General features: G+C 66.6%; 1 protein-coding gene and 1 long non-coding RNA gene across 2 annotated transcripts; one reads left to right on the top strand and one right to left on the bottom strand.

The window, feature by feature from the left end:
* Nucleotides 1-380: 380 nt before the first annotated feature.
* Nucleotides 381-16355, bottom strand: LOC136789344 (branched-chain-amino-acid aminotransferase, mitochondrial-like). Its single transcript, XM_066989409.1, is given in 19 exon segments — nucleotides 381-445; nucleotides 532-606; nucleotides 1862-1894; nucleotides 2834-2886; nucleotides 2889-2946; nucleotides 3893-3954; nucleotides 3957-3977; nucleotides 5810-5952; nucleotides 7408-7429; nucleotides 7432-7488; nucleotides 7491-7552; nucleotides 7554-7567; nucleotides 8611-8730; nucleotides 10153-10263; nucleotides 11678-11763; nucleotides 11766-11825; nucleotides 11828-11876; nucleotides 14113-14163; nucleotides 16265-16355. Coding segments are annotated over 19 exon segments (1158 nt in total). The 5' UTR covers nucleotides 16307-16355; the 3' UTR covers nucleotides 381-406.
* On the top strand, nucleotides 14444-17005 carry LOC136789357 (uncharacterized). The gene is made up of 2 exons (XR_010828167.1): nucleotides 14444-14501; nucleotides 16416-17005. It is a non-coding gene; the product is annotated as an uncharacterized lncRNA (long non-coding RNA).
* Nucleotides 17006-17693: the final 688 nt, after the last annotated feature.

The following is a 17693-nucleotide window of genomic DNA, read 5'->3' as shown; positions in this document are numbered from 1 at the left end:
TGGAGTATTTGAGGGGCGATTGGAGTGCTGGGGGGGGCAGATCTACCCCCCGGGGGTATTTGGAGTGCTGGGGGGGGCAGATCTGTCCCCGGGGGGGAGCAATTTTTTTGGGGGGGGGGTTGCCCCCAGGGGGGTATTTGGAGTGTGGGGGGGTAAATTTGCCCCCCTGGGGGGTATTTGGTGTGCTGGGGGGGCAGATAGTGCCCCCCCACTTACGGTATTGGGGGGGGGGAGGGCGGATACCCCCTGGGTATCCGCCCCCCCCCCATTTTTGGTGCGGTTGGGGGTGGGGTATTTGCCCCCCCCCGGGGGTATTTGGTGCTTTTTTTTTGGGGGGGGGGGGGCAGATACCCCCGGGGGCGTCCATTGCCGGAGGGGGGGGGGGGCACAAGGCGGGGGGGGGGGGTCACAGGGGCTGGGCCCAGTCGCTGGCAACGCGGCCGTACTGCGGGGGGGGGCGGGGGGGGGGCACATTATTGGGGGGGGCAACACCCCCGTGCCCCCCCCCCGTGCCCCCCCCCCAGCACCCACCTGGATGTCGCTGAGCGCCCGCAGGAAGCGCCGCGCCAGCTCGGGGCCGTTCTCCATCGTGGGCACCGGGTACCACTGGGGGGGGCACAATAATTAGGGGGGGGGGGCACAGTAATGGGGGGGGCACGGTAATTGGGGGGCAGGGACAGTAATTGGGGGGCACGGTAATTATGGGGGAGGCACGGTAATTGGGGGGCACAGTAACTGGGGGGCACAGTAACTGGGGGGCACAGTAATTGGGGGGGCACAGTAATTGGGGGGGGTACAGTAATTGGGGGGGGTGCAGTAATTGGGGGGGCACGGTAATTGGGGGGGCACGGTAATTGGGGGCACGATAATTATGGGGGGCACAGTAATTGGGGGGGCACAGTAATTGGGGGGGTACAGTAATTGGGGGGTGCAGTAATTGGGGGGGCACGGTAATTGGGGGGGCACGGTAATTGGGGGGGCACAGTAATTGGGGGGCACGGTAATTGGGGGCATGGTAATTGGGGGCACGGTAATTATGGGGGGGCAGAGTAATTGGGGGGCACGGTAATTAGGGGGCAGAGAAATTGGGGGGTGCAGTAATTATGGGGGCACAGTAATTGGGGGGCACAGTAATTATGGGGGTCACAGTAATTAGGGGGGCACAGTAATTGGGGGGGCACGGTAATTGGGGGGGCACAGTAATTGGAGGGGGGCACAGTAATTAGGGAAGGCATAGTAATTAGGGGGGAGGCACAAGAATTATGGGGGGGGCACGGTAATTGGGGGGGGGCAGACAGTAATTGGGGGGGCACAGTAATTAGGGGGCACGGTAATTAGGGGGGCACAGTAACTGGGGGGCAGGGACAGTAATTGGTGGGGCACGGTAATTATGGGGGGCATAGTAATTGGGGGGCACGGTAATTAGGGGGCAGAGTAATTGGGGGGGCACAGTGATTATGGGGGGCACAGTAATTGGGGGGGTGCAGTAATTAGGGGGGCACGGTAATTGGGGGGCACGGTAATTGGGGGGCACGGTAATTATGGAGGGGCACAGTAATTGGGGGGTACAGTAATTGGGGGGGCACGGTAATTGGGGGGGCACAATAATTGGGGGGGGCACGGTAATTATGGGGGGGGGCAGAGTAATTGGGGGGCACGGTAATTAGGGGGCAGAGAAATTGGGGGTTGCAGTAATTATGGGGGGCACGGTACTTGGGGGTGGCACAGTAATTATGGGGGGGCTGGAGACCCCATCACACCCCCTTGTCCCCCCATGCCCCCCCGTGCCCCCCATAACCCCTCCCAGCCCCCTCGTACCCCCCCATAACCCCCCCCCACGTGCCCCCCCCCCCCCCCGTACCTGCCCCCTGTACAGGACGCCCCCCATATCCCCCTATAGCCCCCCCAACCCCCCTGTACCCCCCGTACCCCCCCATAGCCCCCCCATAGCCCCCCCAACCCCCCTGTACCCCCCATAGCCCCCCCAAACCCCCTCCCAGCCCCCCCAAACCCCCCCATATCCCCCCATGCCCCCCCGTGCCCCACTATAGCCCCCAAATCCCCTCCCAGCCCCCCCAAACCCCCCAAATCCCCCCAGCCCCCCCATAACCCCCTTCCAGCCCCCCAAACCCCCTCCCAGCCCCCCAAACCCCCCATATCCCCCCATGCCCTCCCCGTGCCCCCCTATAGCCCCCCAAATCCCCTCCCAGCCCCCCCAAACCCCCCAAATCCCCCCAGCCCCCCCATAACCCCTCCCAGCCCCCAATAACCCCTTCCAGCCCCCCCAACCCCCCCCCCAAATCCCCCCCCAGCCCCCCCATAACCCCTCCCAGCCCCCCATAACCCCTTCCAGCCCCCCCCAACCCCCCCAAATCCCCCCCCAGCCCCCCCAAACCCCCTCCCAGCCCCTTCAAACCCCCCCAAACCCCCCCCCCAAACCCCCTCCCAGCCCCCCCATAACCCCTCCCAGCCCCCCAAACCCCCCCATATCCCCCCATGCCCCCCCGTGCCCCCCTATAGTCCCCCCCAAATCCCCTCCCAGCCCCCCCAAACCCCCTCCCAGCCCCCTCAAACCCCCCCCCCAAATCCCCTCCCAGCCCCCTCGTACCCCCTCGTACCCCCCATAACCCCCCCCACTTGCCCCCCCATATACCCCCATGCCCCCTGTGCCCCCCTATAGCCCCCCATGCCCCCCCATAACCCCCTCCCAGCCCCCTCAAACCCCCCCAAATCCCCTCCCAGCCCCCTCATACCCCCTCATACCCCCCCATAACCCCCCCCCCGTGCCCCCCCCGCGCCCCCCGTACCTGCCCCCCGTAGAGGATGCCCCCACGGGGCACACCACGCAGGCCGTCCCGGCCCCGAACATCTCCCGCAGGCGCCCCCCTCCAGCGCCTCCAGCACGGCCGCCATGGGCAGGGGCCCCTCCCGCACCTCGAACTCCCCCTGGGGGGGGGGGGGTAACGGGGGGGGGGGGTGAGGGGGGCATGGTGTCCGTCCCCCCCCCCCCCCCAACTCCCCTTCCCAGCCCCCTCGGTGGGGCAGTGGGGTGCCCGGTGCCCCCCCCCATGGTCCTATTCTCCCCCCCATGTCCTCGTACCCCCCCCCATGTCCCCCCATGACCCCATAACCCCATGACCCCCCCATCCCCATAACCACCCCATATCCCCATACCCCCCCATGTCTCCCCATAACCCCCTATAACCCCCATGACCCCCCCATCCCCATAACCCCCCCATATCCCCATACCCCCCCCATGTCCCCATGACCCCCCCATATCCCCATTACCCCCCCAAAGCCCCCCCATGCCCCCATAACCCCCATTCCCCCCCCACGTCCCCATAACCCCCCCCATGTCCCAATATCCCCTTAACCCCCCGTCCCCATGACCCCCCCGTCCCCATAACCCCCCCGTCCCCACAACCCCCCCATGTCCCCATAACCCCCCCACGCCCCCCCAGGTCCACATACCCCCCCCCCCATATCCCTCATATCCCCCCCATATCCCCCCCCCCACCCCATAACCCCCACGTCCCCATAACCCCCCCCACGTCCCCATAATGCCCCCCAGCCCCATATCCCCCCCCCCACGTCCCCATAACCCCCCCCCACGTCCCCATACCCCCCCCACCCCATATCCCCCCCCCACGTCCCCATAACCCCCCCCCACCCCATAACCCCCCCCCCACGTCCCCATAACCCCCCCACGTCCCCATATCCCCCCCCAGCCCCATATCCCCCCCCCCCCCCACCCCCCACCCCATAACCCCCCCATAACCCCCCCCCCACCCCATAACCCCCCCATAATGCCCCCCACCCCATAACCCCCCCCACCCCATAACCTCCCCCCCCCCCACCCCATACCCCCCCCAGCCCCCCCGGCCCCCCGTACCCACTCCCGCGCCAGCTCCAGCAGGCTCTGCCGGGTCACCCCGGGCAGGATGAGCCCGTCCAGGGGGGGGTCACCAGCTCCGCCTCTGCCGGCCCCCACGCGGGGGGGGGACTGACCCCCCCCCCCCCCCCCATAACCCCCCAGCCCCCCCCGGCACCCCCACCCCCAAAAATCCCAACCCCCCAACCCCCCCAGCCCCTCCCCAGAGCCCCCAAATCCCCCCCCCCCCCCCCCCCCATCCTCCCATAACCCCCCCCATAACCCCCCAAGACCCCCCCATAACCCCCCATAACCCCCCCCACGCCCCCCCCATATCCCCCCCCCCCGACCCCCCCGTGCCCCCCCCCGGCCCCCCCCCATCCTCCCAACCCCCCCAACGCCCCCAAATCCCCCCCCAACCCCCCCCCCTCCATCCTCCCCATAACCCCCCCATAACCCCCCAAGACCCCCCCATAACCCCCCGACCCCCCTCCCTCCCCCCCCGACCCCCCGACCCCCCCATGACCCCCCCCCCCGACCCCCCCCCCAGCCCCCCCCGGCCCCCCCCATCCTCCCACCCCCCCCCAACGCCCCCAAATCCCCCCCAACCCCCCCCCTCCATCCTCCCATAACCCCCCCATAACCCCCCAAGACCCCCCCATAACCCCCCACGCCCCCCCCACGACCCCCCCCTTTCCCCCCCCCGACCCCCTCAGCCCCCCCCCCCCCCCGACCCCCCCCATCCTCCCAACCCCCCCAACTGCCCCCAAATCCCCCCCAACACCCCCATAACCTCCCCATAACCCCCCCATAACCCCCCAAGACCCCCCCCATAACCCCCCCACGACCCCCATCCCCCCCGACCCCCTCAGCCCCCCCCCCCCAGCCCCCCCAACCTCCCAACCCCCCCCCATAACCCCCCACGCCCCCCCCGTGCCCCCCCCGTGCCCCCCCATCCCCCCCAGTCCCCCCCAGCCCCCCCCAACCTCCCAACCCCCCCATAACCCCCCCCCCAGCGCCCGCAAATCCCCCCCCATAACCCCCCATAACCCCCCCCCCCCCCCCCCCGACCCCCTCCCTCCCCCCCACGACCCCCCGTGCGCCCCCCTTGCCCCCCCCGTGCCCCCCCGACCCCCCAACCCCCCCCCCAACCTCCCAACCCCCCCCTTAACCCCCCCCCAGCGCCCCCAAATCCCCCCCATAACCCCCCATAACCCCCCCCCCCCGACCCCCCCTCCCTCCCCCCCACGCCCCCCCGACCCCCCTGTGCCCCCCCAGTCCCCCCCGGCCCCCCCATCCTCCCAACCCCCCCAGCGCCCCCAAATCTCCCCCCAACACCCCCATAACCCCCCATAACCCCCCAAGACCCCCCCATAACCCCCCGTGACCCCCCTCCCTCCCCCCCCACAACCCCCCCCGACCCCCCGTGCCCCCCCCGGCCCCCCCCCCCATCCTCACAACCCCCCCCCAACGCCCCCAAATCCCCCCCAACACCCCCATAACCTCCCTATAACCCCCCCATAACCCCCCCGACCCCCCTCCCTCCCCCCCACGACCCCCCGGGCCCCCCACGCCCCCCCCGTGCCCCCCCGACCCCCCCATCCCCCCCCCAGTCCCCCCCCCCCCCAGCCCCCCCCCAACCTCCCAACCCCCCCCCATACCCCCCCCCCCCCCAGCGCCCCCAAATCCCCCCAACACCCCCATAACCCCCCGAGACCCCCCCACGACCCCCCCCATAACCCCCCCATGCCCCCCGTGCCCCCCAGTCCCCCCCATCCCCCCCCCAACCTCCCAACCCCCCCATACCCCCCCCCAGCGCCCCCAAATCCCCCCCATAACCCCCCATAACCCCCCATAACCCCCCCGACCCCCCCTCCCTCCCCCCCCCACGACCCCCCCCCCGCCCCCCCCCCCGTGCCCCCCGCGCCCCCCCCGTACCGCCATCCGGGCGCCGCCAGAAGACGAAGAGGTTCATGGTGCCCACCTCGGTCAGGAGGCGCTGGGGGCCGTGCAGCCACAGCACCTGCTGGCAGCCCAGCGCCTGCGCCCGCTGCTGCAGGGCGATGGTGGGGCCGTAGTTCCTGGGTTTTTTTTTTTTTGGGGGGGGAGAAAAAAAAATTTGGGGGGGGGGGGGCACGGGGTTTGGGGGGCACGCGCCCCCACCCTAAAAAACCCTGGCTGCTTCCTGAGGGGGTGAGAAGCCGGCTAATGGCTGCCCCCCCCTTCCCAGTTGGGTGCCCCCCAGCCATAAAAGTGCCCCCCCCCCCCCATAAAAGTGCCCCCCCCAATAAAAGTGCCCCCCCATATAAAGTGCCCCCCATATAAAGTGCCCCCCCCCAAAAGTGCCCCCCCATATAAAGTGCCCCCCATAAAAGTGCCCCCATAAAAGTGCCCCCCATAAAAGTGCCCCCCCATATAAAGTGCCACCCCCATATAAAGTGCCCCCCCATATAAAGTGCCCCCCATATAAAGTGCCCCCCATATAAAGTGCCCCCCATATAAAGTGCCCCCCCAATAAAAGTGCCCCCCATATAAAGTGCCCCCCCATATAAAGTGACCCCCCCATATAAAGTGACCCCCCCATAAAAGTGCTGCCCCCCAATAAAAGTGCCCCCCATAAAAGTGCCCCCCATAAAAGTGCCCCCCATATAAAGTGCCACCCCCATATAAAGTGCCCCCCCATATAAAGTGCCCCCCCATATAAAGTGCCCCCCCATAAAAGTGCCCCCCCATATAAAGTGCCCCCCCATATAAAGTGCCCCCCATATAAAGTGCCCCCCCCCATATAAAGTGCCCCCCCCATAAAAGTGCCCCCCCATATAAAGTGCCCCCCCAATAAAAGTGCCCCCCCATATAAAGTGCCCCCCCATATAAAGTGACCCCCCCATATAAAGTGACCCCCCCATAAAAGTGCTGCCCCCCAATAAAAGTGCCCCCCCCCATAGGAGTGCCCCCCCCCAATATGAGAGCCCTCTCCCCCCAAATTCCCCCCCCATATGAGCCCCCCCCCAAAGAACCCCTCCATATGAGTGCCCCCCCCATATGAGAGCCCCCCCATAGGAATGCCCCCCCCATATGAGAGCCCCCCCCACGACAGCCCCCCCATAGGAATGCCCCCCCCATATGCCCCCCCCCCCAAAATGTCCTCCCCCATATGAGAGCCCCCCCCCCCAGGAATGCCCCCCCCCATATGAGAGCCCCCCCCATATGAGAGCCCCCCCCCATATGAGAGCCCCCCCATACGACAGCCCCCCCCATAGGAATGCCCCCCCCATATGCCGCCCCCCCCCCCCCCAAAATGTCCTCCCCCATACGAGAGGCCCCCCCCCCCCCATGGGTGCCCCCCCACCTGGGTGCTCCCCCCATCTGAGTGCCCCCCCTCCAAACCCCTGCCCCCCCCCCCCAACCAGGAGCCCCCCCCAACCTGGGTGTCCCCCCCAAACACCTTCCCCCCACCCCTCCCATGCCCCCCCCCCCCATGTGCGCCCCCCCACGTGTGCCCCCCCATGTGTGCCCCCCCCCCCAAAAAAACTCACCCCCCCAGCTTGCAGTGGCCGGCCCCCCCGGCCAGGCGCGGGTGTGCTGGGGGTCCGCCAGGAGCCCCACGGGGCTGAAGTGCCCCCCGGGAAGTACGGCCCCACCGGGCACAGGATGACGAAGAGCAGCGCCCGCCCGGGGGGCCACCCCCAGGGACGGCTGTGGGGGGGGTGTCAGGAGGGGGGGGGGGGCTGCATCCCCTAACACCCCCCCCCACCCTGAAAATCCTCCCTCCGGGAATCCCCGGAGCCTCCCCCCCCCCAATACCCCATAGAAACAGCCTGAAAACCAGAGAAACCCCCCCAAAAAAAACATAGACCCCCCCCCCAAAAAACTCCATAGGGCCCCCCCAAAAAACATAGAACCCCCCAAACCCTATAGGCCCCCCCAAAAAACATAGGAACCCCCAAACCCTACAGAAACCCCAAAACCCCATAGAACCCCCCAAAATCCCATAGAACCCCCCCCCCCAAGAGAGGGCCCCCCCGGCCCCCCCCCCCCATCCTCCAGGCCCCCCAGCCCCTCCCCAGTGCCCCCAAATCCCCCCAAATCCCTTCCAACCCCCCCATAACCCCCCCATAACCCCCCCCCCCAAACCCCCCAGCCCCCCCATAACCCCCCCCCCAGACCCCCCCGTGACCCCCCCGGGCCCCCCCATCCTCCAGGCCCTCCCCAGTGCCCCCAAATCCCCCCCAAATCCCCTCCAACCCCCCCATAACCCTCCCATAACCCCCCATAACCCCCCAAACCCCCCCATCCCCCCATAACCCCCCCCCATAACGCCCCCCAGACCCCCCCAGACCCCCCGATCCCCCTCCGCCCCCCCCCGGCCCTCCCCCATCCTCCAGGCACCCCCCAGCCCCTCCCCAGTGCCCCCAAATACCCCCCAAATCCCCTCCAACCCCCCCATAACCCCCCATAACCCCCCCATAACCCCCCCAGCCCCCCCATAACCCCCCAGACCACCCCCCAAGACCCCCCCCATGACCCCCCGGCCCCCCCATCCTCCAGGCCCTCCCCAGTGCCCCCAAATCCCCCCAACACCCCCTGCAGCCTCCCATAACCCCCATAACCCCCCATAACCCTCCCATAACCCCCCAACCCCCCCCAGCCCCCCCATAACCCCCCCAGCCCCCCCAGCCCCCCCCCATAACCCCCCCAGCCCCCCCCAGCCCCCCCATGACCCCCCCCCGGGCCCCCACCTCGGTGCCGATGAAGGTGGGCCTGATGTAGAGGCTGGCGGCCTCGGCCCGGGGCACCCAGTCCTGCTCCAGCCTCACCAGCGCCCGGATGCACTCCAGCAGCTCGGCCTCGTCGAACGCCTGGGGGGGGGGGGCGCAATGGGGTGGGGGGGGGGGGCATATGGGGTGGGGGGGGGCGTATGGGGATGGGGACATGGGGGGGAATGGGGACATGGGGGGGAACGGGGTTGGGGGGCATATGGGGTGGGGGGGGCAATGGGGGGTGGGGGGGGCAATGGGGCCGGGGGGGCAATGGGGTGGGGGGGCAATGGGGGCATGGGGGGTGGGGGGGTAATGGGGCCGGGGGGGGTAAAGGGGATGGGGGGGGGGCAATGGGGTGGGGGGGCATATGGGGATGGGGGGTGGCAGGGGGAATGGGGACATGGGGGGATATGGGGACATGGGGGGCACGGGGACCACCCCCTTAGGGACATGGGGGCTCACAGGGGACAATGGGGACCACCCCCCTCCCCCCCAAGGGACACGGGGGGATATGGGGGACAATGGGGACAGGGGACAATGGGGGCCCCCACCTCACCCCGAGGGACAATGGGGACACGGGGGACAATGGGGTCACAACGGGAGACAATGGGGGAAGTAATGGGGACACATTGGGGGGGACAATGGGGGACAGTGGGGTCACAACGGGAGACAATGGGGGACATAATGGGGACACAATGGGGGAAGTAATGGGGGGGACAATGGGGACATGGGGGGACACGGGACACAATGGGGACACAATGGGCACATGGGGAAAATGGGGGGACACGGGGGACAATGGGGACACAATAGGAACACAATGGGGGACACAATGGGGACACAATGGGGGAAGTAATGGGGGGACAATGGGGACACGGGGGACAATGGGGACACAATGGGGACATGGGGGGACACAGGGGACACAATGGGGACACAATGGGGGACACAATGGGCACATGGGGAAAATGGGGGGACACGGGAGACAATGGGGACACAATGGGGGGACATGGGGGAAAATGGGGACACAATGGGGGACACAATGGGGACAATGGGGACACAATGGGGACACAATGGGGACAATGGGGGGACATGGGGACAATGGGGACACAATGGGGACACAGTGGGGACACAGTGGGGGAAGTAATGGGGACACAATGGGGACACAATGGGGACACAATGGGGACACAATGGGGACATGGGGAAGATGGGGGGACACGGGGGACAATGGGGACACAATGGGAACACGATGGGGGACACAATGGGGACACAATGGGGGGGACACTGGAGAATGGGGACACAATGGGGACATGGGGACAATGGGGACACAATGGGGACACAATGGGGGGACACTGGAGAATGGGGACACAATGGGGACATGGGGACAATGGGGACACAATGGGGGACACAATGGGGGGACAATGGGAACACCATGGGGGAAGTAATGGGGGGACAATGGGGACACGGGGGACAATGGGGACAATGGGGACACGATGGGGACACGGGGACAATGGGGGGGACACTCACGGGCAGGCAGACCCTCTGGGCGGAGCGCCCCATCCGCCTCATGTTGAGTTCGGGGCGAAAAAGGCGGATTTTGTCGTCGGCGCCGCGGAACGCCTTCATGCCCTCGAAGAGCTGGGGGGGGGCGAGGGGGGCACTGGGAAACGGGCTGGGGGTACTGGGAGGGACTGGGAGGAACTGGCGGCACTGGGAGGGGGGCTGGGGGGCACTGGGAGTACTGGGAGGGGGACTGGAGGGCACTGGGAGGGGGCTGGGGGGAACTGGGGGCACTGGGAGGGGGGCTGGGGGCACTGGGGGCGCTGGGAGGGGGGCTGGGGGGCACTGGGAGTACTGGGAGGTGGGCTGGGGGCACTGGGAGTACTGGGAGGGGGACTGGAGGGCACTGGGAGGGGGCTGGGGGGAACTGGGGGCACTGGGAGTGGGGCTGGGGGAACTGGGGGCACTGGGAAGGGGGCTGTTTTGCCCCATTGTTTTGGGGCCATTTGGGGGCATTTTGGGGGGATTTCAGGGCATTTTGGGTCTTTTTTTTTTGCTTTTTTTGGGGGGTGTTAGCATTTTGGGGCACTGTTTTGGGGCCATTTGGGGGTATTTTGGGGGGTATCAGGACATTTTGGGGCTTTTTTTGGGGATGTTTTGGGGCATTTGGGGGCTTTTTAGGGGGACGTTTTGGGGGGGTGTTAGCATTTTGGGGCACTGTTTTGGGGCCATTTTGGGACATTTTGGGGGGTGTCAGGGCATTTTGGGCACTCTTGGGGACATTTGGGGGGCTGTCGGTATTTTGGGGCTTTTTTGGGGGACGTTTTGGGGCATTTTGGGGGGTGTCAGGGCATTTTGGGGCTTTTTTTGGGGGGGGTGTCAGGGCATTTTGGGACACTGGTTTGGGGACATTTGGGGACATTTTGGGGGGCGTCAGGACTTTTTAGGGCATTTTTGGGGGGTGTCAGGGCATTTTGGGGCATTTTTTGGGGACATTTGGGGACATTTGGGGGGGTCAGGGTTTTTAGGGCATTTTTGGGGGATGTTTTGGGGGGGTGTCAGGGCATTTTGGGGCTTTTTTGGGGGACGTTTTGGGGCGGTGTCGGGGCATTTTGGGGCATTTTTTGGGGACACTTGGGGACATATTGGGGGGGTGTCAGGGCATTTTGGGGCACTGTTCTGGGGACATTTGGGGACATTTTGGGGGTGTCAGGACTTTTTAGGGCATTTTGGGGGGGATATTTTGGGGGGTGTCAGGGCATTTTGGGGCACTGTTTTGGGGACATTTGGGGACATTTTGGGGGTGTCAGGACTTTTTAGGGCATTTTGGGGGGGATATTTTGGGGGGTGTCAGGGCATTTTGGGGCTTTTTTTGGGGACGTTTGGGGGGGTGTCAGGGCATTTTGGGACACTCTTTCGGGGACATTTTGGGGCATTTTAGGGCTTTTTTTTTTTTGGGAGGGGGGTCAGGCTCAGCGCAGTTTGGGGCCGAGTTTCGGGGCCGTTTCGGGGTCGCCCTTTATTTTTTTTTTTTTTTTGGGGTGGCCCCCACCTCGACGGCGTAGTGCAGCGCGGAGGAGGCGGGGTGCAGGCGCAGGTCCTGGAAGGGGCGGATGTGGGGGGGCCCCCAGCCCCCCCCCGGCTCCACTCGACGGTCAGCATGTGGTCCGTGAAGGTCTGCCCGAAGGTCAGCGCCCCCCCTCCGGCTTGGCTTTGGGGTTGCTGCTCAGCTCCACGCGCAGATCCGCCGCCTGCGGGACCCCAAAAGGGACCCCGAGGTTTGGGGGACCCCAAAACGGAGGGACCCCAATAGGGACCCCAATAGGGACCCCAATAGGGAGGGAGCCCAGAATGGAGGGAACCCAATAGGGACCCCAAGATGGGGGGAGCCCAATATGGACCCCAAAACTGGGGGACCCCAATAGAGACCCCAATAGAGACCCAGAGGTGGGGGGACCCCAAAACAGAGGGACCCCAATAGGGACCCCAATAGAGACCCCAAGATGGGGAGACCCCAATAGGGAGGGAGCCCAGAATGGAGGGAACCCAATAGGGACCCCAATAGGGACCCCAAGATGGGGGAGCCCAATATGGACCCCAAGACTGGGGGACCCCAACAGAGACCCCAACAGAGACCCCGAGATGGGGAGACCCCAATAGGGAGGGAGCCCAGAATGGAGGGAACCCAATAGGGACCCCAAAATGGGGGGACTCCAATACGGACCCCAATATGGACCCCAAGACTGGGGGACCCCAATAGGGACCCCAATAGAGACCCCAAGATGGGGAGACCCCAATAGGGAGGGAGCCCAATAGGGACCCCAGTAGGGACCCCAAGATGGGGGGACCCCAAAACAGGAGGACCCCAATAAAGACCCCAACAGAGACCCTGAGATGGGGAGACCCCAATAGGGAGGGAGCCCAGAATGGAGGGAACCCAATAGAGACCCCAATAGGGACCCCAACAGGGACCCCAATAGGGACCCCAAGACTGGGGGACCCCAATAGAGACCCAGAGGTGGGGGGACCCCAAAACGGAGGGACCCCAATAGGTACCCAAATAGAGACCCCAAGATGGGGAGACCCCAATAGGGAGGGAGCCCAGAATGGAGGGAACCCAATAGGGACCCCAACAGGGACCCCAACAGGGGTGGAGCCCAATATGGACCCCAAGACTGGGGGACCCCAATAGAGACCCCAATAGAGACCCCGAGATGGGGAGACCCCAGTAGGGAGGGAGCCCAATCGGGAGGGAGCCCAATAGGGAGGGAGACCAATAGGGACCCCAATAGGGACCCCAATAGGGACCCCAAGATGGGGGGGACCCCAAAACAGGAGGACCCCAATAGGGACCCCAAAAGAGACCCCGAGGTGGGGGGGGACCCTAAAACGGAGGGACCCCAAAAGGGACCCCAATAGGGACCCCAACAGGGACCCCAGGACTGGGGGACCCCAATAGAGACCCCAACAGAGACCCAGAGGTGGGGGGGACCCCAAAACAGAGGGACCCCAATAGGGACCCCAAGATGGGGGGACCCCAATAGGGAGGGACCTTGGAACAGAGGGACCCCAAAAGGGACCCCAATAGGGACCCCAATAGGGGGGGACCCCAAAACGGAGGGACCCCAATAGGGACCCCAACAGAGACCCCAAGATGGGGGGACTCCAATATGGGGGGACTCCAATAGGGACCCCAATATGGACCCCAAGACTGGGGGACCCCAACAGAGACCCCAGTAGAGACCCAGAGGTGGGGGGGGGACCCCAAAACGGAGGGACCCCGATGGGGACCCCAATAGGGACCCCACCAGAGATCCCAAGACTGGGGGACCCCAATACGAAGGGACCCCGGTATGGGGGGGACCCCAAAACGGACCCCAAAATTGGGCACCTCAGGATTAGGGCACCCCAATAAGGATCCCAATAGGGACCCCAAAACTGGGGACCTCGGGCTTAGGGCACCCCAATGGGGACCCCATCGGGGGGGGGGGGGGCGCTGCTATTAGGGTACCCCGATACCGACCCCATTGTGAGCGGGACCCCAGGACCGGGCCCCCCAGGACTGACCCCATTGGGACCCCCCCCAGGACCGACCCCATTGGGGACCCCCCCAAGGACCAACCCCATTGGGCCCCCTCCCGACCCCATTGGTGCCCCCCCCCCCCCAGGACCGACCCCATTGGGGACCCCCCCAAGGACCGACCCCATTGGGCCCCCCCCCGACCCCATTGGTGCCCCCCCCACCCCAGGACCGACCCCATTGGGGACCCCCCCCAGGACCGACCCCATTGGGCCCCCCCCGACCCCATTGGTGCCCCCCCCCCCCAGGACCGACCCCATTGGGCCCCCCCCCGACCCCATTGGGGACCCCCCCCCCCCCAGGACCAACCCCATTGCCCCCCCCTCCAGCACCAACCCCATTGGGGACCCCCCCCCAGGACCCACCCCATTGAGGCCCCCCCCGACCCCATTGGGGCCCCCCCTTACCCTAAAAACACTGCTGTAGGATCGCCGGGGGCCCAGCAGGGCTGCGAGGACCTGGGGGGGGGGGGCAAAAAATTGGGGGGGGGGGGGGGATTTAGGGTGGGGGGGGGCACAATGACACCCCCCCCCCCTCCCAGTTCATCCCAGTTTGGGACCAGTAAAAACCAGTTAACGGCCGGGGGGGGGGGCTGGAGAGCAATGGGGGTGAGTTTTGGGGGGGGAGGTGGGGGGGGGTGTAAAAGGGGGGGGGGGGGGTAAAGGGGGCGGGGCCATGTGTGGCCACGCCCCCTTTTCAGCCCTGGCCCCGCCCCCCGGCCTAGCCCCGCCCCCCCCGTTGGACTTTGGCCCCCCCCCCCGCCGCCGCCATTGGGAGTTGCCGGAGGAGGCTGAAGGTGGGGGGCCGGGGGGGGCTTTTTTTGGGGGGGGGGCACGTTTTGGGGAGGGGGGGGGCACGGAGGGGTGCCCTGAGGGGGGAGGGGGCAGGGCTGAGCCCCCCCCTCCCCCCGCAATAAAAGGGGGGGGGTGTAAATGGGTGGGGGGGGCAATAAATAGGGGGGGTGGGGGGGGCTGGAGGTTTTTTGGGGGGGTGGAGGGGGGGTTTTGGGGGGGGGGGGTCCCAGTTTGGGCCCCCAGAAATCCCCGGGGGGGGGGGGGCAGGGAGCTGGGGAGGGGGCGGGGCCACGGGGAGGGGGCGGTGCCTGGGCGTGGTCACAGGGAGGGGGCGGGGCCTGTGCCGCGCAAGGGGGCGGGGCCTGGAGCTTGGTCACGGGGGAGGGGGCGGAGCCTGCGATTGGGCGGGGGCACAAAAGGGGCGGGGGCCTGGGCTGTAGGTCAGGGCGGGGTCATGGGAGGAGGCGGGGCCTGCGCCTGGGAAAGGGGGCGGGGGCTGGGAAAGGGGGCGGGGCTTGCGGGACCCGGGGAAGGGGGCGGGGCTTGCGCCTGAGCAGGGCCGCGGGTGTCCAGTATGGCCTGGGGGGTTACTGGGAGAGACTGGGAGCCACTGGGAGGGACTGGGAAGGACCCTGAGAGGACCTGGGGGTTACTGGGAGAGACTGGGAAGGACCCTGAGAGAACCCAGGGGTTACTGGGAGCTACTGGGAGGACTGGGATGACAGAGGAAGGCACTGGGAGAGACTGGGAAGGACCCTGAGAGAACCCAGGGGTTACTGGGAGCTACTGGGAGGACTGGGAGTGCACTGGGAGAGACTGGGAAGGACCCTGAGAGGACCAGGGGGTTACTGGGGGCTACTGGGAGGACTGGGATGCCAGAGGAGGGCACTGGGAGAGACTGGGAAGGACCTGGAGAGGACCAGGGGGTTACTGGGAGCTACTGGGAGGACTTGGGGGGGGCACTGGAAGAGACCGGGAAGGACCCTGAGAGCACCAGGGGGTTACTGGGGGCTACTGGGAGGACTGGGGAGGGCACTGGGAGCTACTGCGGGGCACTGGGAGGGGCACTGGGAGGACTGGTGGTGGTACTGGCAGCTACTGGGAGCCACTGGGAGGACTGGGGGGGACCTTGAGAGGACCAGGGGGTTACTGGGAGCTACTGAGAGGACTTGGGGGGGGCACTGGGAGAGACCGGGAAGGATCCGGAGAGGACCAGGGGGTTACCGGTGGCTACTGGGAGGACTTGGGGGGGGCACTGGGAGCTACTGGGGGCACTAGGAGGACTGGGGGGGACACTGGGAGCTACTGGGGGGGGCACTGGCAGCTACTGGGGGGCACTGGGAGAGACTGGGAAGGACCCTGAGAAGACCAGGGGGTTACTGGGGGCTACTGGGAGGACTGGGGAGAGCACTGGGAGCTACTGGGGGGGGCACTGGGAGGACTTGGGGGGGGCACTGGGAGGACTGGGGGGCACTGAGTGGACTGGGGGGACACTGGGAGCTACAGGGGGGCACTGGGAGGACTGGGGGGGCACTGGGAGAGACTGGGAAGGACCCTGAGAGGACCAGGGAGTTACTGGGGGCTACTGGGAGGACTGGGGGGGGCACTGGGAGCTACTGGGGTCTACTAGGAGGACTGGGGGGGGCACTGGGAGGACTGGGAGAGGGGCCACAGGCGACCCCGAGGGGCGTCGAGGCCCCGCCCCCGCCCCGGAAGTAGCCCTGCGCCCCGGAAGCGCTTTCCCCCCCCCCAGCCCCCCACTCACCGCTCCGCTGCCCCAGCACCGGGCTCGCACCGCCGCCGCCATGGCTCCGCTGCCCCGCCCCGCCCCCGCCCGCAGCCAATAGGAGCGCGCCTCACATCCCCGCCCCCGGCGGCGGCCAATGGCAGCGCGCCTTGCCGCTTCTCCCCCGCAGCCAGCCAATGGGAGCCGTCTTCCCGCGCGCCGCTCGGCCACGCCCCTTCGCCGGCTCGGCGGCCAATGGGAAAGGCCCGGACGGACTCGCCCCCTGAGGCCACGCCCCTCGGTTCTTGGGGGCGGGGCTGGGGGAACCCTCTGCGGGCGTTGCCGGGCAACGCGAGGCCACGCCCCCCCCTCGTGACGTAATCGCCCTTATATAGTGAGGGGCCGCAAGGCCGAGGGGGGAGAGCCCGGGGGGGGGGGGGTCTAAAAAATGGGGGGGGGTCCCCAAATCCCGGGAGGGACCCCAAAAAGTGGGGGGGTCCCCAAATCCGGGGGGCGTCCCCAAATCCTGGGGGGGACCCCCAATAGTGGGGGGACCCCAAATCCAGGGGGGGACCCCAAAAAGTGTGGGGGGGTCCCCAAATCTGGGGGGGGTCCCCAAATCCAGGGGGTGTCCCCAAATCCCGGGGGTTGTCCCCCAAATCCGGGGGGGGGGTCCCCAAATCCCGGATTTCTGCGGAATTCCGTGCGGATTTCTGTCAGCGCGCCGTAAGGAAAAAACGCTGTTAATAATAAAATCGGGGGGAATTGCCCCAAAACGGGCCTCTTGCTCCCTGCTGCAAATGATGGGGCGCCGCGGTGAGGGCTGGGGTTGGGGGTTACGGTTAGGGTTAGGGTTGGGGTTGGGGTTAGGATTAGGGTTGGGGTTAGGATTAGGGTTAGGATTGGGGTTAGGATTAGGGTTGGGGTTGGGTCAGGATTAGGGTTGGGGTTAGGGTTAGGCTTGGGGTGAGGATTAGGGTTAGGGTTGGGGTTAGGATTAGGGTTTGGGTTGGGGTTAGGATTAGGGTTAGGGTTGGGGTTAGGATTAGGGTTTGGGTTGGGGTTAGGATTAGGGTTAGGGTTGGGGTTAGAATTAGGGTTGGGGTTGGGTCAAGATTAGGTTTGGGGTTGAGGTTGGGGTTGGGGTTGGGTTTGGGGTTAGGATTAGGGTTAGGGTTGGGGTTAGGATTAGGGTTGGGGTTGGGTCAGGATTAGGGTTGGGGTTGGGGTTAGATTTAGGGTTAGGGTTGGGGTTAGGATTAGGGTTCGGGTTAGGATTAGGGTTGGGGTTAGGATTCGGGTTGGGGTTGGGTTTGGGGTTAGGATTAGGGTTGGGGTTGGGGGTAGGATTAGGGTTGGGGTTAGGGTTAGATTTAGGGTTAGGGTTGGGGTTAGAATTAGGGTTCGGGTTAGGATTAGGGTTGGGGTTCGGGTTGGGGTTAGGATTAGGGTTAGGGTTGGGGTTAGG

The sequence above is a fragment of the Anser cygnoides genome, unplaced genomic scaffold (genome assembly GCF_040182565.1).
Source record: "Anser cygnoides isolate HZ-2024a breed goose unplaced genomic scaffold, Taihu_goose_T2T_genome scaffold_44_1, whole genome shotgun sequence".
Lineage (NCBI taxonomy): Eukaryota > Metazoa > Chordata > Aves > Anseriformes > Anatidae > Anser > Anser cygnoides.
This window is presented reverse-complemented; position numbering and strand designations above follow the sequence as displayed.